Here is a 25,385-nt window from a genome sequence, read left to right on the forward strand (position 1 = left end):
TTTCAAAAGAGGAAAGTGAAAGAAAGCTCACATCTTTCTCATCACAGGCACATCTCACTTAATCTTTCCAAGTCTTGAGGGCAGGAATCGTCCCTATTTTACAAGTAAGGAAACTGAGGCTAAAAGAGACAGTGACTTGGCTAGTTAGTGGGACTGCCTGCAATTAAACCCATGTTTCTAGATTCAAAACCTAGTAGACTGGCCCACAAAACCATAACTGCACGCATCTTCTTTGACACTCCCTTTGAAATATTTGAACAAATATTTTGGGATGCTAAAAAGTTCCAGAAACAGAGGGGAGACAGAAACATCCATCTCCTCCAGAAGTTTACCATTTTAGTGGAAGAGATAGACAAAACTGTGACAAAACCCGTGACCTTTGCTGGAACGAAGCTGTGCGAACACAGAGGATGGACACATAGCCAAGACTAAGGTAGAGGACAAGTGAAGCTGGGCTCTGAACGACAGATAGGAGTTGGCCAGCTGAAGAAAGGGGCAGAGTGCAGACAGCCTGGGTGAACTCAAGGTTAGATCTTTGCACCTGGAGCACGTGATGCTCCCAGGGGTGTAGTGGAGATGGAGCTGGTCCAGGTAGGCCTAGAGGGCCTAGAGGGCCATGCTAAAAAGTTTGGGCCTTGTCATAAGGGAGGAAATCTATAAACATGTGAGTGTGTGAATTCCAGAAGCAAAGAGAAGGCCAACATTTGGTGTACAAGACTGGAAGTTGCTGGCTCATGCCAGCTTTGGGACTCCTGGCCCAGACACCTGAAAATCTGTGATGTTCTGGGTGGTCAGGAAATCCAGAATTCAAAATGTAGGGACAGGAATCAAATTTTGATTGAGTCACCTATGACTACGAAAAAAAAAAAAAATCACATCAGCGATCTCCCTCCTCCCAGGAACCCCTGCGCCACCGCATCTTACCTTGCAGGTAAGCTGCACCATAGATCTGGTACCTGCCACATGTTTCTGGGTTAGGTTCGGCTTTTCATGCCTCAATTAATATATAAAATGGGCACAGTGCACTCTGGCTATCTCAAATGTGTGCTGAAAGATGAGAAATGGCAGTGCAGCATGTGGAAAAAAATTACTAAGTAAGGAAATCTGAGTTGTGGTACTGATTCTCCCACTCACAAGCAACACAGGAATAGCCATTCTGCCTAACTACTCCCCAGTAACTATCTCAAAAAAGGTAAGAGGTTTCAAAAGGCCACTGCCAAGGTTTCACTCACAAGGATGTTCTCACATCCCATGACTTTCTTTGCAATCCATTCAAATATCGTAAGAGTAATGACATGCATTGATTCAAAGACACACCCTTTCCCCCAATGTTAGCATCTCTGAAATTGGGCAAATACTCTCTTACGTGTAGCGGGTCAGTTTAATGGGCAGTATTTTTTTTCTGAGTGATACCTAAAATAGTATCTTAAAACCAATGACACCTTAGGTTTGCTGAAACATGGTAAATTCAAGCTGCCTAGTTTCCCTCTCCCCAGTAGTCACCAAGTTCAGGGAACTCAGTAGAAAGGCATGGCTGGAATCTGGCCAGGGACATTCCGAGAAACACTTGGGGAAAAAACTTCCAGACTCAGCTTTTTGCATCCACTTGGTTGCTTCTGTGTGTATGTCCCAGTCCAGGCTGTTGAGCTCCTTGAAGGCAGGGGTTCAATCTGATTCATCTCTATTTCCCCAGGGCCCAGCACAATTGCCAGATTTCAGTCCATGCAATTAATCAATGCCTGTCGCTGAAGCAATAAAACTGCCCTCACAGGAGGCCAGCAATGCCCACCTTCACTAGCTCCGGCCACCAGACTCAGATTCAGTGGTTAGGGCGCTATCTACCCCCACAAATCCCTGTGCCCTCCTCAGTGGGATTTGGAGACTGAGATTACCACTCACCAGCACATCCCTGAAGAGTAACTGCGGCCCGGAGTGCACTGTCCAGTCCACCGCGCCACTATTTGGAATCTTGATACGAATCACCAGCACCTGGTTCTCCATGGCATGGAAGGGACCAAGGGCCAGCCACAGCATTACAGGTTACAGGGGCTCACATCCTGGGGCAGGAGGTACCCACTGGATCCGGATGAAGCAAGAGCTCCAAGAGGTGACAAGGGGAGCGAGGGAAAGAACACAGAGGGTCGTGGGCGGGGGAGTAGAGAGAAGGAGAGGTCTGAAAGGAGCCCGCAGGGACCGAGCCAGACCCAGGCTGTCTGGGGTCGGGGGCTGCCTCCCTATGAGCGTGGACGGGGCAGGAGGCAGGGGCCCTTAGAACCTAGCGGAGATCAGAAGGTTCTGGATTGGAAAACTGGGCGAAACGGGATCGTGAAGCTCTCTGCCCTCTGTGTGGGTGTGAGGGCACGACCCCGTTTTAGGGAAGCAGAGCGGCAGGTGTCCACTCCTCCTTAGTGGAGAGTGGAGGGTCCCCGACTGGAAGGGACTCAGTCGGGGGCTGTTTGGAAGGAACCCCAGGGCCCCCTGAGCACGCGAGAGCTGAGCGAGGGCCTTCCGCCAGAGGACGGGAGAGCGAGTCCTGTTCCCCAGCCCGAGTCACGGGCTCAACCCCGGCCGCCGCAGGCCGAACGTTCCTGCTGCGGCGGCAGCGGCGGCGGCAGGAGGAGGAGGGGGAGGAGCAGGAAGGCGCGGCGAGGGCACTGTTACTCCGGAACCAAAACGCGCGGCACCGGAACCCCGGGAGCGGGCGAGAGGGACCCGCCTCCCGCGGCGCCATCTTGGAAGAGGGCAACTCCCGGCCAGCCCCGCCCCCACGACCTGGCAGGCTGGACCGAGGAGTGAGTGCGGGCAAAGTGCGGGGAGGAGGATGAGGGCCCGCAGGGCTTCCCCACTCGGAGACTTCTGTCGCCTTGTGTCCGGCCCCGGCGATCGAGTGAAGCTCCTTGCCTTTTCCGACCCTCGTTAATGGCACCAAATCAGCAAGAACTCAAAAAGTGGTTTTCTCTTTCTCTTCCTTCTTCCACGCCGCAGATGCAGAAGGTCGTCTTCCTCTCACATTAGCAAAGAGTGTATGAGTTCCTTTCTTTTAAACCCCACAATTACCCTGAAATAGCAAACAGCTCTCTGTACAAAAGCAACAGTTAAAAAAAAAAAAAATCCGCCAAGAGTTAAACTGTCAGGGATCAGCTGCAGGAGTGGCATCATGTCCTCTTAATAAGTCGTTGCTGAAAATAGTCTCGTCCATGTATTTTCAACTCGATAGCAATGTTTAAGCAATCGGTGATATCTCAGGCAGTAGCAATAACCCTGGGTTGTTTTTAAATGCCTGTTCTCATATTTTAAAGTGCACAATTGTGGTGATCTATGGTGCCTAGATAAAAGTTTGTTTACAAATTGCAACCTGTAGGTTGGTCCGTAATCGGCTAATGAAGGTGCACATGCCGCTTTACTTTGGGTGCTGAATTTTGTATAAATTCAGTGGACGAGGAGTGACATTTTCCCCCTAACACTCAGATAGTTTATTCACTCGAGAGGACAAATAATCTAAATGTTGATTAATTTCAGTATAATACCAAAAAATGTTGTGTGTATTTTTCTTTGCCTTTTTTTTATATTTAACTTGAAAGTACATGTAGGAGGTACATTATCTCTTTTTAGTTATTGTAGATTAATAACTTAGGTAGAAATTCACTTAATCAGATGCTCCAGATATTCTGATATTCTGTCATTGCCCTTAGTCCCCTGAAAAGTAAACAGTGTGCAGAAGGCCCCCTTGTAACTTTCATTGAAAGTTCATTTCCTGTTCTTTGAGAAAATAGACCACGAAACTAGAGATTTTCTATGAACGTATCATTTGTTAAACGACTTTTTAATTCATAGTACTATGGGGAAAACCAACTCAATTTGTACTTTGAATTTTTCTGGATAGGTATATACCCAGAAGTGTCAATGCTGGTCCTATAGTAATTCTCTTTTTAATGTTTTAAGGAACCACCATACTGTTTTCCAAAATGACTGCACCATTTTGCACTCCCACCAGCAGTGCACGAAGGTCCCAATACCTCCACATCTTCACCAACACTTGTTATCTTCTGTATTTTTGATGTTAGCTGTCCTTTTGGATGTTAGGTGGTATCTCCCTGGGGTTTCAATGTGCATTTCCCTAGTCAGTAGAGATGCTGAGCATCTTCTCATATGCCTATTGGCCACTTATATATCTTCTTTGGGGAACTATCTATTTAATTCATTTGCCCATTTTTTTTAAAAGATTTTTTATTTATTTATTTGACAGACAGCGATCACAAGTATACAGAGAGGCAGGCAGAGAGAGAGAGGAAGGGAAGCAGGCTCCCTGCCGAGCAGAGAGCCCAATACGGGGCTCAATCCCAGAATACCAGGATCATGACCTGAGCGGAAGGCAGAGGCTTAAACCACTGAGCCACCCAGGTGCCCCTCTTTGCCCATTAAAAAAAAAAAAATTATTTATTTGTTTGAGAAAGATCATGAGTAGGAGGGGCAGAGGGAGAGGGAGAGAGAATCTCAAGCAGTGTCTATGCTGAGTACTGAGCACAGAACCCAACACAGGGCTCTGTCAAACAGCCCTGAGATCATGACCCCAGTCAAAACCAAGAGTTGGACATTTAACTGCACCACCTGGGGTTCCCTCTTTGCCCAGTTTTAAAGCAGGTTATTTATGGTTGTTTTTGTAAAGTGATTTTTTTAAATGATGATAATACATTTTGCTATTGTAAATCACAGAGGTTTTATTTCATCTCTTTTTACCTTGCTCTCAATCTTGAATTCTTAACCTGACCGCTTCCTACCACTTCAGCGCTGCTACCCCTGTCCAAACGTTCATCGCACATATCTGCTAACCTTTTGTTTCCACCTTTGCCACTACTCTATTCTCAATCCAGTTGCCCAGGTTAGATCGAGTCACTCCTTTGGTTAAAATTCTCTAGATGGCTGGAGTGCCTGGGTGGCTCAGTGGGTTAGGCCGCTGCCTTCAGCTCAGGTCATGATCTCGGGGTCCCGGGATCGAGTCCGCATTGGGCTCTCTGCTCGGCGGGGAGCCTGCTTCCTCCTCTCTCTCTGCCTGCTTCTCTGCCTACTTGTGATCTCTGTCTGTCAAATAAATAAATAAAATCTTAAAAAAAAATGTTAAATTAAAATTCTCTAGATGGCTTCCTAACTTGTGCAGGGTAAAAGCTGAAGTCCCTACACATTCTGCTCCCTTTCTGGACCCTCAAACCTCATCTCCTACCACTCCCCTCATTCATACCAGTCTCCTTCTCACTGTTCCTTGAACACATCAGGCATTCCACCTCAGGGCCTTTGCATTTGCCATTCCCCCTGCATGGATTGCTCTTAGCCCTGGTATCCAGGTGGCTCACTGCCTCATATTCTGCACATCTTTTTTGGTGGTGGTGTTGTTTTATTACCAAAAACAGCTTTTTAAAAAAATTTTTTAGCTGACTCTGTGCTTGTGCCTTCAACACTTTCACAATGATTTTCTGCTCCTTGGTAAGGAAAGCAAGCTTGACCCTTTCTCGAACACTCTTAGCAGACATGGAAGCACCATAGACCCTGCTGACATGTTTTTCTCTTTTAGACAAGGAGAACTTTAGGTGTCACAACACGAAATCCTCAAAGTCAGCTTGGGCATATGCTACGTGGATTTTGGTGCTTTCCCAACCTTGTTGTAAATAATTCTATTACCAGGGGTTCAGGACAGCCTACTTTTGTTGGAGGCTGTATTGTAGGACAGCCTGTGACAGTATGTCAAACACTGGACCATTCTGAATGCCTATAGACACCCTTCCCAGAAGAGCACAGTCTGTAGGTCTCAACCTAAATGTCCCCTTCTAGCTGCAGCCTTCCTTTAGCACATACTGTGGAGATTACAAACCAGCCCCAAACCCACTCCACCCATAGATACAAGATCCTAGCACTGATCACTGTCTAACATATCACGGGTTTCACTCATTTGTCTGTTTCTCCATAAACTATAAGGTAATGAGGGAGGGGAACTGTGTGTGTCTATATTCGCAGCCATGTCCCTAGCACTTAAAATAGTAGCTGGCACATAGTAGGCACTTTAATGACATCTGTTGAGTGAATGAATGTATTTTGAAGGCAAGGTGAATTGCATAATAGGAATGCACCTTCCATATGCATTTCTTGCCTGTCTTAAACCTCATTTACTCCTTTGTTTTGCCACCATGACCATCATTATGGACTCCGAATGAACCACACATTTTATAGCAAATATTGATCCCCTCCTCTGCTTGAGAATTCCATTTATCTCCTTCAGGGCCTACTGTGGGCCATTATATATAACACTCAAATACTTGTTGATTAATTTTGATTTAAAAGAATATGACATGGAGCGCCTTGGTGGCTCAGTCGGTTAAGCGTCCCACTCCTACTTTCAGCTCAGATCATCTCAGAGGCATGAGATCAAGCCCCATCCTGGGCTCAGTGCTGAGGGTGGAGGCTGCTGAAGATTCTCTCTCTCCCATTCCCCTCATGTGCACACATACACGCTCTCGCTCTAAAAAATAAAAATAAATAAATAATAGAATATGATGAGAACAGAGGATGAAAACAGGAACTCTCCAGGGGAGAAACCTAGCAGACACTATTCTAACCAAGTGATCAAGCTTAACATCCCCAGTAATAAGTCATGTTGGTATCATGTGCTCTCTAATATGAGGCAGTCAGAAGGGCAATTGACCTCCCGCCATGGTCTTCCTCCAAAACTCAGACCCAACCTAATCATGAGAAAAACATCAGACAAACCCAAATTGAGGGACATTCTACAAAGTACCTGACAAGCCCTTAAAACTGTCAAGGTTGGGGCACCTGGGTGGCTTAGTCAGTTGGGTGTCTGCCGTTGGCTCAGGTCATAATCCCGGAGTCCCAGTATCAAGCCCCATGTCAGCCTCCCTAGTTGGTGGGGAGTCTACTTCTCCCTGTGACCCTCCCCCACCTCGTGCTTTCTCACTCTCTCTTTCTCTCAAATAAATAAATAAAATCCTTTTTAAAAAAACAACTCTCATGGCACCTGGGTGGCTCAGTGGGTTAAGCCTCTGCCTTCAGCTTAGGTTTTGATCTCAGGGTCCTGGGATCGAGCTCCACATCGGGCTCTCTGCTCTGCGGGGAGCCTGCTTCCCCCCCTCTCTCTCTGCCTGCCTCTGCCTACTTGTGATCTCTCTCTGTCAAATAAAATAAATAAATACATAAACAAAAAAATAAATAAAATCTTAAAGAAAAACTGCCAAAGTCATAAAACACACACACAAAAAAAGTCACTGTCACAAACCTGAGAAAACTAAGAAGACATGATGACTGGATTCCTCAGCGGAATTCAGAAACAGGAAAAGAACAATAATGAAAAACTAGTGTACTCTGCACTTCAGTTAGTAATAATACACAATGTTGATTTCTTTGACTTCTCAGTTTTAACAACTAAGTTTTATATAAGGGGCTAACATTAGGGAAATCTACGTGAGGACATATAGGAACTCTGTAATACCTTTGCAATTTTTTCATAAATCTGAAATTATTTCACAGGTGCCTGGGTGGCTCAGTGAGTTAAGTGTCTGCCTTTGGCTTAGGTCGTGATCTCTGGGTCCTGGGATCAAGTCCTGCATTGGGCTCCCTGCTCAGAAGTTTTTAAACAAGAAGAATGTAAAGAAGCATGAACAAAAATGAGCACAGATAAACCCCTAAAAATATGACAGGAAGGTCTACTCTATCCTGTTTCGGCAGGAAGAGAAAATAACAATGGGAACAATTCCAGCACTCATGCAGGAGTGGAAATGACAGTTCAACAGATGTTTGTGGAGCACCACTATGTGCCAGGTACTATAGATTGTAGATGCTCTAAATGAATTAATTTATTAATTTAAAATGTCATTAGTTGGAATTTCTACATAATACATTTTCCTTTACCTTTAAAAAAAGATCTTATTTATTTATTTGACAAAGAGAGAGAACATAAGCAGGGGCAGCAACAGAGGGAGAAGCAGACTCCCTGCTGAGCAGAAAGCCTGATGCATAGCTGGATCCCAGGACCCTGAGATCATGACCTGAGCCAAAGGCAGATGCTTAACTGACTGAGCCACCCAGGCACCCCTCCATTTTCCTTTAGATAGAGTAGGCTGGTGTTCCTACAAATCATTTAAGCCGCATTACTTCTCTCTTTTCATTGTTTAAACATATCTATATTATTTTCTTTATATTGACAAACGAAATATATCTCACATTTTGTTTTTTAGTATACATAGAACAGTGTATGTTAATTCATTACATGTGAGGTATTTTAAAACTTGTTGCTTTTCTTGCAAATAATTCATATGATCTCCAGGTATGTATTTTTTTTTGAAGCTCTTAAAGATGAAGACATGTTTTCTTTTTAGTCTTGAATATCACACATTCATTCCACACAGAGTCTTCGTTATATGATAAATACAGCAAATACAAAATTAGTAAGATGTAGTTCTCATCCAGCTGTGTACAGAAACTGTTTTTTGTTGTTGTTGTTGTTGTTTTCATTATGGCTTGAAAAGACCCTGTACGTAGATTCAGAACTACTAGGCTTTGTTGACAAGAAAAATTACTAAAATTTGCCTTCAGTGTGGTCAATGCAAAAGTGTAGGGAGGATGAATGGATGACTGGTGATTTTTAAATGTAATCTAAAATTAGGTGACACTACTTAGATTTTTATTCCAACTTTAAAATTCTTGGTTCCTTCATTTTAGATATTTGGAGATTTGAAAGCATAAGAAACTACGATTTTGGCTTCATCTCTCAGCAAGGAACTTAATATCATGCGTAAAGAAAGCTTATGAGATAATCTCCTATCTTTATGGATTTTCATTCACTTCTTAAACACATTCATTTTTTAAAGTAGAAATATCCACTTTTATTAAATGGAGTTAAAATTTAAAATTTTAAAATTCTATTTATTGGAATATTGATTTTCATTTTGTAATTTTTTATTCTTCCCTTAGGGTTTGGGTAGACAACTTTTTTAGGTCTGATTTTAAATTACGCACTTGTATGAAAATAGAGTAAAATGAATCACTTTGTGGTTAATAAATTCAATGTGCTGTTTACAGACAGATTGTTATAAAATTACTGATATATTCTAGCAGAAGCAGTAAAGGTTATGTCAAGCAACTACTAAAAAAATCATACTACGTAGTGTTAATGATGTTACCTTAACATTCCAGCTTCAGGGGCTGCATAATTGTTTCTGCCAACCCATAAATTTTTGAGTAACAACAAAATTATTGTGATTTTTCTTACTAAATAATTCATACATTACAAAGCATGTATGTAACAAGGTCCATGAATCACTAAAGCATATAATGATCATATATCTAATGACATATCTCTTTTCATAAGATGAATTCAAATAGATTTATGTATTTAGGTTAACTAAAAAATACTGAGTTTATAAGGTTCATAATTCTATCATCAACAACAATACAGAACTTCAAATCTTCCCTAAGAAGTACAGCTTCCATGATTTGCTTTTAAAATCTGGAAGCTTTTGTTTATCAAAATCTTTGTGTTTAAGCTACTTTTCATGAAGTTTTATTGCTTTTAAATTGATACTATAAATATCACTGAAGATAAATTAATAATATAATGGAGTAGTACAATGTTCATAAACTGTATTTAAAATGATATAAGTGCAACTAAAATAGCTATAAGCAATACTATATAACACCTCATACTCGTAGTAGCTAATATTCTTCACCCAGCAACTAGGATCTAAAAGAGGATATTTTCATTTACTAACATTTTAATGCTAGTCTTTAATGCTTTTCTTTGGTCTTATCTTAAATAATCTCAAACCAAGTACATTTTTTTAAAACAACACATCTCTTTATGCATGTGTGTGCATTTTTATGTTGAAGAATAATTGACTTACAACATTGTATTAGTTTTGGAATATAAGTATATAATAAAGATATAAAAGTATATCCTTAATGCTACTAAAAATGATCCCAAATGAGATTTCATCTGCTTAATTAAAACTAGGCTTCATAATTAAAATTTTTTAAATTCTTAGACTGCAATGTATAAAATGATATTAACATGTTTTACCTCTTTTAATCTGTAATTTTTCTAAATTCCGTTACTTTCTGTAGAAATCATACAATCAGTTGTATTTCATTACAGTAACATTAAATCCTTTATTAAATTTCAAAAATTGTTTTTATTTGTAGTAAAATACATGTCATACATAATTTACCCTGTTAATCATTTTTTTAAAAAAGATTTTATTTATTTGAGAGAGAGAGAGAGAGAGAGGGAGCACATGCTTGGGGAGAAGCAGTGAGGGAGAGAGAGGGTAGGGGAGAGAATCTCAAGCAGACCCAGTGCTGAAGAGAGCCGGCCCAGGACTGGATCCCATGACTGGAGATCAAGACCTGAGCCAAAACCAAGACCTACACTTGACTGGCTGAACCACCCAGGCACTGCACCATGTTAAACTTTTTTAAGTGTACAGTTCAGTGGTATCAGATACAGTCAGGTTATCATTCACATCATTGTGCAACCATTGGTACCAACAGTCTCCAGACCTTTTTCATCTTGCAAAATTGAAACCATACCACATTAAATACTAACTGCCCATTTCCCCCCTCCCCGTGAGTAATTTTTTTAACAGTTTCATCCAGAGGTAATTTACATGCCACATAGTCCTCCGTTTAGAATATACCATTCAGTGGTTTGAGTTCTCAGGGTTGTGCAACCGTCACCACAACCCAATTTAGAACAGTTTCATCACCCCAAAAAGAAAACCCATACCCATGGCCAGTCACTGCCCATTTTCTCCCAACCTCCCCACCCCTAGACAATCACTAATTCACTTTGGCTCTGTAGATTTGCCTGTTCTGGACATTTCATATAAATGAAATCAGGTCATACTTCTGGCTTCTTTCACTTAGCATGATGTTTTCAAGCTTCGTCAATGCTGTCATGTTTATGGGCCCATCATTCCTTTTTTTGACTAATATTCCATTGTGTGAACTTGCCACATTTTATTAATTCATTCATCAATTAGTGACTATCAGTTTTGAGGTAGAATGAAAAATGTTGCTATGAACATTTTTGTACAAGTTTTTGTTGGCCATATGCTTTCAATTCTCTACAGTATATACCTAGGAATAGAATTGCTGGGTCATATGGTCAGTTAATGCTTAATATTTTGAAGAACTGCCAAACTTTCCCAAAGTTGTTGTATCATTTTACACTCCCACTGATAACTTATGAGGGTTCCAGTTTCTCCACATCTCTTGGTAATACTTGGTATCATCTGTCTTTGTGATTATAGCTGTCCTAGGAGGTACAAAGTAGTCTCTCATTGTGGTTTTTATTTGCGTTTCCCTAACAGTTAATGTTGAACATCTTTTCATGTGCTTCGTAGCAAAAATTTGTATTACTTATTTGGAGAAATACCTGTTAAAATCTATTTTTCAGTTATGTTTTTGTGTTATAAATGTTCTTTATTATTCTAGCTACAAGTCCCCTATCAGATACATGATTTGCAAATATTTTCCTCTTATGCCATCAGCTGGTTTATTTTCTTGATAGTATCCTTTGAAGCACAAAAGTTTTTTGTTTGTTTTTTTTTTAAAGATTTTATTTATTTATTTGACAGAGAGAGATCACAAGTAGGCAGAGAGGCAGGCAGATGGAGAGGGGGAAGCAGGCTCCCTGCTGAGCAGAGAGCCCGATGTGGGACTCCATCCCAGGAGCCTGGGATCATGACCTGAGCCAAAAGCAGAGGCTTTAACCCACTGAGCCACCCAGGCGCCCCTGAAGCCCAAAAGTTTTTAATTTTGATGAAGTCCAACTTATTTTTTTCATTTTTCATTTCCTTTACTAACATCCTTTCCCCAAATAGGAGAATTTTATAGCAGGCTCTACACAAAATCAATTTCTTTACTAGAAAACTAAGTGAATTTTCAGAAACACACTAAAAACAATCTGAATTTATTTTATCCCAGTTGTATTAAATATAATCTCAATTAGCAGAACAGAATTCTGAGAAGTAGTTGGATGGCCAAATTTGTCAGTGGGAACTATTTTAGCCACATTTTCATTTAAAGAAAAAAATTTTTCTCAACAACTCTTCTCTAATTTATATTACAAAAATACTCTGTGGACCATGGTCACTACTAATAACACTTCTTACTGTTGGGAAAGCTCTTGTGAAACATTTGTCAAGCATATAAAATAGTATAAAAGTGAAATATAGTAATTAAGATTTGTGTTCTATCGATCGTGTAGCTAAAGTAATTTTTCATTACTAACATAAGATTTAATAAGTATAAGTAGTTAAAGATTCTGACTTGGCACTAGTCATTAGCATGTAATTGAACTAGTAAAAAAATCAGTTAAAGCTGTGTTGATTACCACCTTATCTTTGAAAGGCAATTAAAGACCTCAATCATTGCAACAAGATTTGATTGTGCAGCCTTTATTGGACATTGATCTTTCAGCAAAGTGCAGTTACATTTTCCATTAATTTACAGTAACACAGTTTAACTTTGATACCCTAGACTGTTGACCCAGGTGAGATGTAATGCTAAGTACTTGTTTAGGTTAAGATGCCCTCAAACATCATTATCGTTTGAATGGTAAGTGCTGAAAAAAAAGTGGTTACCCGATCTACTGGCTTTAGGATAAGGTTTCTGTTATCTGCATTAGCTTTTAAATGAAATGAAACCAAGATCCCTGTCTTAATGTCACCCCACCCATTTCAACATCATTCCTTCTTTAACAGAATTAAGAGCTATTTCGTGAAGCATTACAGATGTTCTTGCTTATAGTTTTGAGTGAATATAAATATGACAAGAAATAAAATGTACATTGCAAAAGAAATATGTATGGTTTTTAATAATTATAAGTGTTTCAATTTTTTACTGAAGTCAACAATTAGCAAAATATCAGTGACCAACTAAGTTTGATAAAAGAAATAACTACTTGTCATTTTGCTATGTTAAGACATTAGGACTGGGGCACCTGGGTGGCTCAGTGGGTTAAAGCCTCTGCCTTTGGCTCAGGTCATGATCTCAAGGTCCTGGGATGGAGCCCCACATCCAGCTCTCTGCTCAGCAGGGAGCCTGCTTCCTCCTCTCTCTGTCTGCCTCTGTGCCTACTTGTTATCCCTATCTGTCTAATAAATAAATAAAATCTTAAAAAAAAAAAAGACATTAGGACTGAGAAACAAGGGATTTTTTTTTTTATTAGCCACCTCTTTCTTGCCCCCAGTTCTTACTGTATCTTTACGGTGGTTCATAGTTCAAGCAGAAACTAAACATTTTGACCAAAAATTTCTTCCAGTACTTGATAATTGATTTATGTAGAAGTAACAATCAATAGAAGATTTGTAAAATTTTATACTAATACTCATCTTCATTAAAAAATAGTTTGGAGGAGGGGTGACTGGATGGCTCAGTGGGTTAAAGCCTCTGCCTTCAGCTCCAGTCATGATCCCAGGGTCCTGGGATCGAGCCCCGCATCGGGCTTTCTGCTCAGTGGGGAGCCTGCTTCCTCCTCTCTCTCTCTCTCTCTCTCTCTGCCTACTTGTGATCTCTGTCTGTCAAATAAATAAATAAAATCTTTAAAAAAAAAAAAGTTTGGAGGACAAGGGGAGTTAGAGAGGAGAAGGGAGTTGAGAGAAATTGGAAGGGGAGGTGAACCATGAGACACTATGGACTCTGAAAAACAATCTGAGGAGTTTGAAGGGGGCGGGTGGGAGGTTGGGGGAACCAGGTGGTGGGTATTAGAGAGGGCACGGATTGCATGGAGCACTGGGTATGGTGCAAAAACAATGAATACTGTTACACTGAAAATAAATTAAAAAAAAATAGTTTGGCCTGGATTTTTTTAAAGACAAAATCCCATAAAAAAAGCATTGGTAGAAAAGCTGTTTTTGATTGTTTCATCAACTAAGAATATTCCTGGATGAGGTGCATAAACAATGAATTTTGGAACACTGAAAAAAAATTAAATTAAATTGAAAAAAAAAAAAAAAAAAAGAATATTCCTTATACCCAGAATGGGAGGGTCAACTCAGAACCCTGCCTACCACCTCAGGCATAATCCACTCACCCAGGCACACGTACATCGCCTCAGTTTGTCTCTTCCTTTCTTCCTCTCCCTTATTTTTAAAATACTTTCATTAAGGAAGTCCTTTACAAAACCAGCTTTTACTGAAATGAAACTGACATTTGCTTACAAGCATATTTATCATACATTTGAATGTAGAAAGGTTTCTTGTTTCGTTCTCAGATTACAGGCAGAAAAAACCAAGACACAAAGGAGTAGAGTTATTAGCTTGAAGTCGAAAAGTAATGCAGGACTAACACTAAAAATAGAATTAATCGCCTGACTCCTAGCATTTATATTTTATCCCCATATGCTTCCATGTCGTATTCAACTTTAAAGGAAAAACTTAAACCATTACTGTTCAATGGGGAGCGTTTTTGGACTAAAAGTTTCACTGTTAAGACTTAATAAATCCAAGGAATGATATTTTAATATTTGAACCATGCTTAGCCATCGTTGAGTTCATCCTTCACCATGATCAACTCCATGAGAGCAAAAGGTCTATTGATTTTCATGTAATACAAGAAAATATTACATTTGCTTAATTGTTACACAGCGAGTGCACAGACAAGAAATCAAGGCTCTATTTAATGCTGCAAGCAGCAGAGAATTACAAAGATCAATAGGGTAGTTTGTCAAAGATCTTCTCCGAGGAGACTACCTATCACCATATGGATAAGAAGTCACACTGACTGTAGCTATTGAAAAACAGGTAAGCAGAGTCAGCAGTACAAATTATCAGAAATCAAACGGGCCAGTGTGAAAAGAAGTGCAACTCTACTGAAAAGCTGTATTTATAGTCTGGTAATTAAAAACCATTTTATCAGCTTTGTGCTGGGACCAAACCTTTACGGCAAGTATTGACAAGACCAGCAGCAGTGAATGAGCAGTATTTGACTTAAAACTTATGAGCTATAGTTATTTAACTTTGCCCATTACAGGGGAAATCAGTTCTAGCCTTCCTTGCAAAATGCTAATAGTCAGTTTTATTATTAATGAAGCTTAATGTAACACTATCTCCTCTGTGTAAGCCATTCATTTAACTAGTGTCAAGTATGTTCTTCGGGACTAAATATATTGGCATAAGTACTTCTTTGATTAAAGTGTTAGAACTGCTCTTAGACAAGTGAACACTACATATATTTGAAGAACAGCTCACTCTCTACAGCTCAATGAAAGCAACTACCTTTAACGAAGTTAGTTTGTATTACTTTATTCTGTTATTTTCACCTCAAGTCTCTGCCACTCACTTTAACTGATTTGCCAGAAGCAATCACCCAAATGCTGGTTAGAGTGTATTTTTTAAAATATTTTGCTACAATAATGTGTGAATGTTGCAGAGTACCAGCAATACATTAACATAAAATGATATATAATGTATGTTTGTAATTATGGGAGAGATCATAAATCTTAAACACCCATTGGTTTAGAAATTAAATAGTTCTACTTAGTTCTCCCTAAATTACTCTAAATTTCTGAAATTTACCATTCATCTGGGTACTTTGTTAACTACCCCCAAGGATAAATTTTTTTAAATGACTTTCCTTTCAAAAATGCAATTAGCTTAATAAAATCTTAACACAAAACTGCCATCAGGTCTTTAAAATTTCGGCCCATTTCCCATGGCCAAGAAATGTATGGATATGTACCATTTCACCTAATTGCTTTTATAAAGAGACACCAAATTTATTCTTCTGAGTCTTCATAGATCTTAATTGTTCTTACAGCTTTATCAGCATGCTATTTTAACTCTTAGTAAGTCTTAATTTCATCATCTTGGTACATTTACATTAACCAGAGTCATTATTTTTTAGAAAGTAGTCTAGTATTGGATGTTTAGGCAGTAAGAAGTTTCAACATTACATCTAGACCTCTCATCCAAGTAAATGGCACAAAGGCTTTAAGACATACCCACTGAAAATCCTGGCAGCTGAATGGTTTAGATTTCAGATTACAGTTAAAATCCATCAGTTTTGGGCGCCTGGGTGGCTCGTGGGTTAAGCCGCTGCCTTCGGCTCAGGTCATGATCTCAGAGTCCTGGGATCGAGTCCCGCATCGGGCTCTCTGCTCAGCAGGGAGCCTGCTTTCCCCCTCTCTCTCTGCCTGCCTCTCTGCCTACTTGTGATTTCTCTCTGTCAAATAAATAAATAAAATCTTTAAAAAAAAAAAAAATCCATCAGTTTTGGAATTGCCAATGGTATTACCTCCACATATATCCTAAAATCCTCTACTTCTTTTTCCAGTGTCCTATAAAAGATTTTTTTCCACCTTCCTTCTTTGTGTGGGTGTCTCCATTTTCTCTTCAAAGAATCGATTTGAATTGCTAACACCTAACTATAAAATAGATACATATTATAATCATCATTTATCTGTAATTTAACCCAATTCTAGGAAAAAAATTGGTATATGCTTCATGCATCTGTAGCTCCCACTGGCTAAACCGAGTGTGCAATACGTAACAACATATGAAAAGCTTTGCCTCTTGAGGGCAATGATTCATCTTAAAGAACCTGACAACATAGAAAGAAAAAGGTGTTTGCAAAAGTTTTATTTTAAAGGGTCAAAAATAAACATTGCACATACACACAAGAGAAAATCCACTGATATTTATGTTCTCCAAAGCACACCTTCAATACATGGCACCTTCATCTTCTTTATTTAGAAAATAAACTGTTACTGGTCCATAACTGGTCTGTACAGTCTCTGTGATTCTAGCAAATAACCAGGAGCCAAGTCCATATAATAAGGTTGGAATACCTAAAAAACAAACGAATATGTTATTTATGAACATCAATGCTTATTAATTAATCATGCATCCATGTATTTTTTTTAATTTTTTTTTTAAGATTTATTTATTTATTTATTTGACAGAAATCACAAGTAGATGGAGAGGCAGGCAGAGAGAGAGAGAGGGAAGCAGGCTCCCTGCTGAGCAGAGAGCCTGATGCGGGACTCGATCCCAGGACCCTGAGATCATGACCTGAGCCGAAGGCAGTGGCTTAACCCACTGAGCCACCCAGGCGCCCCGCATCCATGTATTTTTCATGGTATTAATCACAAACAACTCTTCTGCAATGTCAACAAATTATAAAGTTATGAAAATATAAAGATAGGAGTACAGACTGATTCTAATTATCTAAGAGCTCAATTTCATCAGTTTGTGGAACAGGGAAGCAACTATGTGAGCCTAGAAGATTTTTAAAACTGTAGATAAGGCTGGTTTAAATTTTAATTCAAAGCACTTTAAGCACTAATTCATCACTTCTAAGTAATTATGAAGGGATTCTATATTCTTTTCACAAATAAGCAAACAGAATATTCATTAATTTAGTTGTAGATGCTCCAGATTAGTGGCCTTGAGCTCAAATTACTAGGACGACTTTACCGTGCTTTATATCAAATAGTAACACTGATGGCTAAAGTAATTTTCTGTACAACTTAAAAGAAACTGGGTCAAATAGCTGTCTTCAAAACCTGAGGCAAACCCTAATTCTAAGGAAGATTTTAGTATAACAGGTATGAGAAATACTCCCATGAGTATTTTTACAACTGATTTGAAAACAATCTTGTTTTAACCTATTTGAAATAGGTATACAGTAGACTTCAACAACATGTTTCTTCTTTGGAGTATTTCCATTTGATAAGATTTTGCTGTTACAGTTGAGATCAATGGCCATTTGTGATGCAGGAAACCAAACATATACTAGCCAGAGATAATGGATTAAGCGTTCATGCATATGATACTATACTGGACACAGAACAAACTTTCACGGTTCCTGTCTTTTTAAAGGCACTTATTTAAAATCAGTGACTATTAACATACTAAAAACATGTATAAAACCACAGGCATATATTGTATGTGCCACACAAATATTAACTTTATTGTTCTTGTGTAGGAATTGGACAGAAAAATGACAATTTAAAAGGACAGCTGTACATTTGGAAAATCCCTCTTTCTAGTTAATAGGGAAGCCATATGCTCATGACTAATCCTTTTGCTAGATTTAAAAAAAAATTTCCTCAAGAATATATCTTCTGTATTTATGCTCATTTTGAGTGTGTAAGTGCATTGGACTACTTTGTGCTTTTTCCCTGAAGCTGCATTCTAACCACTGTGATGCCAGAGAATAATCAGGAGAAGCGTCACTAGCTGGCAATGAGAACAGGCAAAAATGCCCATTCAGCGTGGCCCCTCTATTTTTAGGAATATACTGGGTCACAGCTTGTCACTATCCTAGGGTTCCCTGGAACTCTCATGAAATCTTTGACAGTATATTGCCTTCTTTGCCTTGGTAAGACCCAAAAGAATCTCTAAAGGCTTCAAGGCAATGCCACCAAAAAACCCACAAAAACTAGCATCATAAACCAACTTACCAAAAAGATAAAAAAAGTAAAGGGAGTATGGGTAGGGAAGTGGACAAGAAAACAGGCAAAAGTGAGTGAAGATTAAGTTGAAATAAAAAATAAATTTAAAATACAGTATCACAGGGCACCTGGGTGGCTCAGTGGGTTAAAGCCTCTGCCTTCAGCTCAGGTCATGATCCCAGGGTCCTGGGATCGAGCCCCGCATCCGGCTCTCTGCTCAGCGGGGAACCTGCTTCCTCCTCTCTCTGTGCCTGCCTCTCTGCCTACTTGTGATCTGTCTGTCAAATATATAAATAAAATCTTTAAAAAAAAAAAATACAGTATCACAGCGTGAAACCTGAAAACCAATGGAGGAAGAACTAAGTTCTAGAAACAATTATTAATTTCTAAATATACTGACAGTAAAATATATAAAATATGCCTTTTAAACCAATGCTAATGATATAAATTTAAGGAATGGCTGGTAAAACTGAAATCTTGTTTTACAGTACTTATCAGTTTTCAGTTAAAATACTGACATGTTTTAAAAACCACATAAATCAACGGTCAGTATTTTTTCAGCTAAAATGGAGAACTCACCAAAGATTACTAGCTTATAATAACTACATTATCTCTTATTAAGAAACAGCTAGGAACCACTATCACTGATGCTGTTTTATAGGGGATGGGGTTGTGATACAGGAGTCAGAAATTCTGTATTTTTTTTTTTTTTCCTGCAGTCTACTTAATGCAGTCAGGCTAAAATGAGAAGATTTGCCACTTATATAATTTAAACATTAAAAAAATAATTTTCTTTACGTATAGCACATATGCTATGAAGTCTATAAAATTCCATGAGAAATTAAATTTTTCCCAGACTGAAACAGAACATCAAAATGAACATGAAAGTCAGTTCTTTGCATAATAATTCATTCTGAGTCAGCTGAACAGTAGGTAAACCACTGTCAAATTAAGCACTTAAAAAAAATTAGAACTTCTTAGCAAGCCTCCGATTACCCATTCATTCCAATGGTAAGTTGCTTTTCTTAAATCTCAATCTACTTCCCAGCAGGATACCCAGACTGATAAACCATCAGTAAAATGTCAGTTTTCACTGAAGGGAAGGCAGAGGAGAAAGGGAACAAATGGTAAAAGAGAAATCTTTATTATTTACAAAATGGAAAAATGGATTACTCAGATAATTATTAATTCAGAAGAGAATAAGAGGAATAAAATCCCAAGTATTTTTATTAATAGAATAGGAACTAGATGATCCAGAAGGGCAACTGTACATCACAGAACAGGAAAGAATCTATTTTCTAATTCCCTACCTTAAGACAAAAGTACAAAATAAACATTACCAAATTGGTAAATACACTAATGTTTAAAAAGTCCAGGAAAAAAATTCCCTTTGATAAAAAGAATAAAAGCCAATTTGTATTAAAGCATGCATGAGCAGAAACTTTTCCTTTTTGTTTAACTTAAAACTCTTATTCCCATGTAGGTAGGATTTTTAGAATTTCCAAAAGACAACTGAATCAGTCTTCATGCTTCTCTTCCACATAAAGAAACTATAACTGTTGTTTCTTTCCTCAAAGTGTTTCACTTCTTTGTGTGAGAATGTTCTGGGTATTCTAATTTTCTCTGGATTTTTCTTAAAAAAGAAGCCGCTAATAATTAAGGTGTTATTAAAAGTGTTAAGTTTTAAATAAAAACTTTCTTTAAAAGGCATTTGGCTCATGGTTTACCTATTATCCTCCAACTATACTCTTCCTAACCTGTTACTCTTTACATTTGGGATGAATGACTGCTTCTGATTCTGAAAACAGTAAAAGTTCTTCCTGAATCAATTTATCACTCTAGTCTTTCCAAATAGTTTTGAATCACACCTTCCAAGTGAGCTTACCCTTCAGCTTCAAACCAACCTCAAAATTAGTGGGCATGCTCTATGTAGTCCATCAGCCAAATATACAAAATTTTAAAGAATTACACATTGCTAAATAATCTCCTCCTTGGTGGACTGAACTCGGGGCAGTCCCAGTAGATCAATGGCTCAAAAATCCCATGACTGACATATGGGAATTATGATAAGCAAAAATACATAAATACCATATTTAAATTTAATGATCCATCAGATTATATAATACCAGTACATGTACACAGGGGTTTAGCTTTAACTCTGGTTTTAAAAAACCAATTGGGTAACAGGGTTCGGCTCCCACATCTAGATTTCGAATTACTAAAATCTGGATCAAAGTGATATTACCTATTCATAGGCTCAAAACATTTTGAGGCCTCTCGATAAAGATACAAACGATATACTTATGTCAATGTTCATGCCTCTTCCGTCATATTAGCCAAAAGAAAAGAAGCAACCAACAAGAATAAATAGACTCGGAATTAGAATATTACCATGAAAACACAGAAATATTAAAGAGGCAGAAGGCTTTGGTACCTTTTAGGCCTAGGACTTTAGGAAGCTGATACGCCTGTTGAAAACCTTTAGTGCTTTTAGTAAAATGGACTTGCTGGGATTTCATATAAAGAAAACAATGAAACTCAGAAAGTAGTTGCAGTTTTCATAATAATGAATGCACCCAAGAAAATGATGGTCATGGGAACGAATCCTGCCATGCTGTAAGATTTCTTAACTTCAGAGCCAATCTCCAGTGGGGTCGTTTCTTTACACCCTCATTCTTACTCCCCAATGTTGGGGTTTTCCCAGTCAAGAGCTGCCGTAGGTGAGGATGGAAAGAATGCCTCCTCCCTAAGGGTGACGCTGTGTGGTCCCTCGATACAGGTCTGGTATAAAAGCCCTACTTTCCAGGGAACGACTCAGTAGCAACTGCTCAGCCGCGACAAGCACCTACGCGAGGGGTTAGGGATGGGGAGGTGGGGGGCAGAGACCCAAATACCAGTGCCAAGGCCAGAGTGGATGGGACGCGGAGCCGGGTCTGGGAAACCCAACAGCTCCGGGAGAAACGTGGTGAGCCCGTGCGCCCGGGCGAGCCTGCGCGGGGCCCAGGAAGGGCTCCCGGCATTGCTGTGGCCGAACCTAGGGCCGGGGTCTCGGCCTCCGAGCGACGTTTGTCAGCGTGCTTTGCAAACAGTGATCCCATTGTCAGCGGGGCGTCCTTCACCGGCCCAGGCCACTCACCCAGGTTGATGACCTTGAGCGCCGTGAAGAACCGATCCTGCCCGGCCAGGTCCTGCCAGGGGGCCTTGGAGCAGTGGTATTTGATGAAAGGGAAGCAGCCGGTACGCAGGACGTGGTAGTTGGCGCCCTGCACGGGCCAGTTGAAGTGCGAGAGGCCGAACTGGTCGTTGCGGACGGCGCTGTAGGGCACGCAGAAGGAGGTCCAGTGCGGCAGGCGCCGCTGCAGCAGGTGCCGCGTCAGCACCTCCGAGGCGCGGGGCTTCGGGCGGGAGGCGGCGCCCGAGGCCCAGGGCCTGCACAGCAGCAGCCGGAGCGCGGCCTCGTGGGCCCTCCGCAGGGGCTCCATGGCCGGCCTCGCTCGCGTCCCCGCCCCTCGGCGACCGTGGGGCGCGCGCCGCTGGGGGCGGGGCCGCCGGAGCGCGCGCGCGCCCGCACCCCGGGGCGAGCAGCGGGGACGCCCAGGGGGCGCCGCGCGAGTGCGCGAGAGCCCCCGGGGCGCAGTGGCGCGTGCGCAAGAAGGTCTCAAGGTCTCCCGCAGCCGGGCGGGGAGGAGGGAAACCCGAGGGGAAGGCAGCGGGAGTGAGGGTCAGCGAAGCAGAGGAGGTAATTAAATCGTCAGTGTGACCTCATGTAGGCGTTACTAACTTTGGGTCGCCGCGGGGGGCGGTGGTGGTGAGGGAGGGCGGGGATTGGAGAGCTTAATCAGTAGGGGTCTGAGGAAAATTAAGGCTTAAAACAAGTAACCCCAGTAGTGAGTAGCAAAACTGACACCCAGAGGTCTCTTCCAGGCCTTGGGCTCAAGTGGGATCCTCACATGGCTTTTGCTCAGGAGACACTTGAGAAGGTGTCTTTGGGGAAGCAAGTTAAAAGCCAAGTCCCCAGATGTGCACTGGCTGGTGAAGTGGGGAAGCACTTTCATATTTAGGTGTTCTCTGTCATGTTCACTGTTTAGGGTAAGCCCCAGATAGCTCAAAGTAAAAAGGTTTATAAATTTTAAAAACAAAATAAAATAAAAGTTTCTAAAAATGACCCACATCTCTCCGCGCATTGTCCAGATACAAACCTCTACCTCCCTCCCTAAGCTTGGTCAATGTTAGACCAGTCTTTTAGTTATATACCTTTATGATCCTCTGCTACCCATTATCAATCTATGATTTAGGAAAACCTTTTCTCAAACTTCATAGCCCCACCCGAGGTAATATTTTATATACACCTGCTTTATAAAGAAGCATTTCTTCCTATTTACCCTCCACTCATTTTGTTTGGAGAAATCGTACATAAATAAGATGATGTGTCTGGAAAGCATTACATGTAAATGAGATAATTATGTGGAAGCACTACATAATAACTTATTATTGTTGAAACTCAAGGGAGGGATGTAGGACAGTGTGGCTAGTTTTTACATTTTACAGGTTTTTTTTTTTAAGATTTTTATTTATTTATTTATTTGACAGACAGATCACAAGTAAGCAGAGAGGCAGGCAGAGAGAGAGAGGAGGAAGCAGGCTCCCTGCTGAGCAGAGAGCCCCTCCGCCGGGCTCCATCCCAGGACCCTGGGATCATGACCTGAGCCGAAGGCAGAGGCTTTAACCCACTGAGCCACCCAGGCGCCCCTACATTTTACAGTTTTTAATGACTCATTCAACAAACGTTAAGTACCTGTTACCGTGTGCCAAATTTTGAAGGGACTTGTAGTCTGGCAGATAATTTGAACTTCACCTTATAGGATTCCCTGTTGGATAAAAGTTTTTAAAAAGATTTTAGATGGAGGAATGACATGGTTAGTCTTGCAACAGAAATGGCTGAAGGGAGGCTAAGATAGGAGTCAGAGAGGGGATTCAGTACTATGATTTTCAAATTAAATTTTAAAAAGTATTGGAGTCTTTTTCAAGCAAAATCTGTCACAGAACCCCAACATATAAAGTAGATGAAAATTTGCATTTTTCTATGAAGCATTTGTATGTTCAGAATTTTAATATTAACTGTATAGGTAATTTTTTTTAAGAGGCTGGTTTGTTATTTTGTTTTGTTTTTAGCAGACAAGGAATTTATCAAAAGGAAATTGGGTAGCTAAATTCATAAATAGCAAGTCAGCAGACCAACAGAAACTAGTCTGGTTATGGTGCCATGATGGCCCCACTGCCACTGAAGTCTTGGCTCTGCTCTTTTTTTTTTTTTTAAATTAAGATTTTATTTACTTATTTGTCAGAGAGAGAGTGAGAACGAACAAGCAGGGGGAGGAGCAGGCAGAGGGAGAAGCAGGCGCTCTGCTGAGTGAGGAGCCTGATGCTGGACTCAGTTCCAAGACCCTGGAATCCTGACCTGAGCCAAAGGCAGACATTCAACTGACTGAGCCACCCAGGCACACTTGACTCTGCTCTTATATGCTGGAAAACTTTCAGAGTTGGGGGTTATGGACAACAGTTGCAGTTAGGACAACTACAAACAGCCTTGGGGCAGTTTCTTGTTCTTTTTGGTTGTACACTATCAAGAATATCCTGATCCGTCCAGAAAAGTAGATACAAATTACAGTGGTCTTAAAATGACTCATCTTGAAATCTTGGACATGTGCTTCAATTACAAAGATGGCAGGAGGAGATTAATTCTGAGATCTACACTGAGATGATTTAACCTCAAATTAACAGGTGGGCAGTTTGCAGTGTGTTAAATTTTGGCATTATATCCCTTGGCAGTATGAAAGCCTATTTAAAACAGTGAAATTTGAATCAAACATCTGTGGAACCTGAATTATGTCTGAGAAGCTCTAGGTTCTGTGGCACCTACAAGGTAAAAACCGCTAATAGAGACAAACACAAATTTAAGTTAGGTTTTACTGCATTCTCCCATGAAGGCTTGGCAAAAGGGTTAGGGAACTAAAGTGTTTCTACTGGTAGGTGCCCTCTTGGAAAAACCTCATCAGAGGTGAGGCTTTCCTTATTTCAAGGCTCCATGGTTCTCTCCCTCTATCGTCTATTCTTTTTTTTTTTTCTTTTAAGATTTTATTTGTTTATTTGACAGACAAGAGATCTCAAGTAGGCAGAGAGGCAGGTAGAAACAGGCTCCCCGCAGAGCAGAGAGCCTGACATGGGGCTCGATCCCAGGATCCTGAAATCATGACCTGAGCTGAAGGTAGAGGCTCAACCCGCTGAGCCACCCAGGTGCCCCTCTATCTTCTATTCTAAGGTAGGAAATTACTTCAAAAAAAGTGGATAGATAGTGGACCACACTCAGGTATTCAAGAGTGTTTGAGGAACGCCTGGGTGGCTCAGTTGGTTGGACGACTGCCTTCGGCTCAGGGCGTGATCCTGGAGTCCCGGGATCGAGTCCCACATCAGGCTCCCAGCTCCATGGGGAGTCTGCTTCACTCTCTGACCTTCTCCTCGCTCATGCTCTCTTTCACTGTCTCTCTCTCTCAAATAAATAAATAAAAAATCTTTAAAAAAAAATGTTAAAAGAGTGTTTGAATGAAATATTTTCTTAACCTAAAACTACAGAGCTGGAAAACATGACTTCTAGCTATTTCTTCTGACTTTAAGATTATACAGTGCCACTTCCATAACTGAAGTAAGATAATTTCTCAAAAAATCTGCAACTCAGATCAGTTCTAATTCTTGATGGCCATGAAACAATGAGGCTTAAAAATTGGCATTCAAAAGCACAAGTCAATGTTTTAAAAACATTGTGTCCAATAAATAAGAACACAAAGTTTTACACAAAACATAGAGAAATGGCATACCCCTTTAGAAGGAACCTGTTAAAAATAACTATAAAGAGTGATGCTGTACACAGCAT

At 40.3% G+C, this 25,385-nt stretch overlaps 2 protein-coding genes and 1 pseudogene across 2 annotated transcripts in view; all 3 read right to left on the reverse strand.

The window, feature by feature from the left end:
• Window positions 1-2,602, reverse strand: part of MAP2K5 (mitogen-activated protein kinase kinase 5) — a 256,439-nt gene extending 253,837 nt beyond the window's left edge. The window contains exon 1 of the mRNA XM_044231754.1: window positions 1,900-2,602. Coding sequence (XP_044087689.1) covers window positions 1,900-2,034 — 135 coding nt within the window. The 5' untranslated portion in view covers window positions 2,035-2,602. The remainder of the gene's footprint in view (window positions 1-1,899) is intronic.
• A 2,605-nt stretch (window positions 2,603-5,207) lies between these two features.
• LOC122894648 lies at window positions 5,208-5,752 on the reverse strand (annotated as a pseudogene).
• Window positions 5,753-16,625: 10,873 nt separating this feature from the next.
• On the reverse strand, window positions 16,626-21,947 carry C13H15orf61 (chromosome 13 C15orf61 homolog). Its single transcript, XM_044229760.1, has 2 exons — window positions 21,594-21,947; window positions 16,626-16,849 (listed from the first exon to the last, which is right to left on the reverse strand). Exons 1-2 carry the CDS (start codon window positions 21,937-21,939, stop codon window positions 16,722-16,724), a joined length of 474 nt encoding a protein of 157 aa, XP_044085695.1. The 5' UTR covers window positions 21,940-21,947; the 3' UTR covers window positions 16,626-16,721.
• Window positions 21,948-25,385: the final 3,438 nt, after the last annotated feature.

The sequence above is a fragment of the Neovison vison genome, chromosome 13 (assembly GCF_020171115.1).
Source record: "Neovison vison isolate M4711 chromosome 13, ASM_NN_V1, whole genome shotgun sequence".
Classification (NCBI taxonomy): Eukaryota; Metazoa; Chordata; class Mammalia; order Carnivora; family Mustelidae; genus Neogale; species Neogale vison.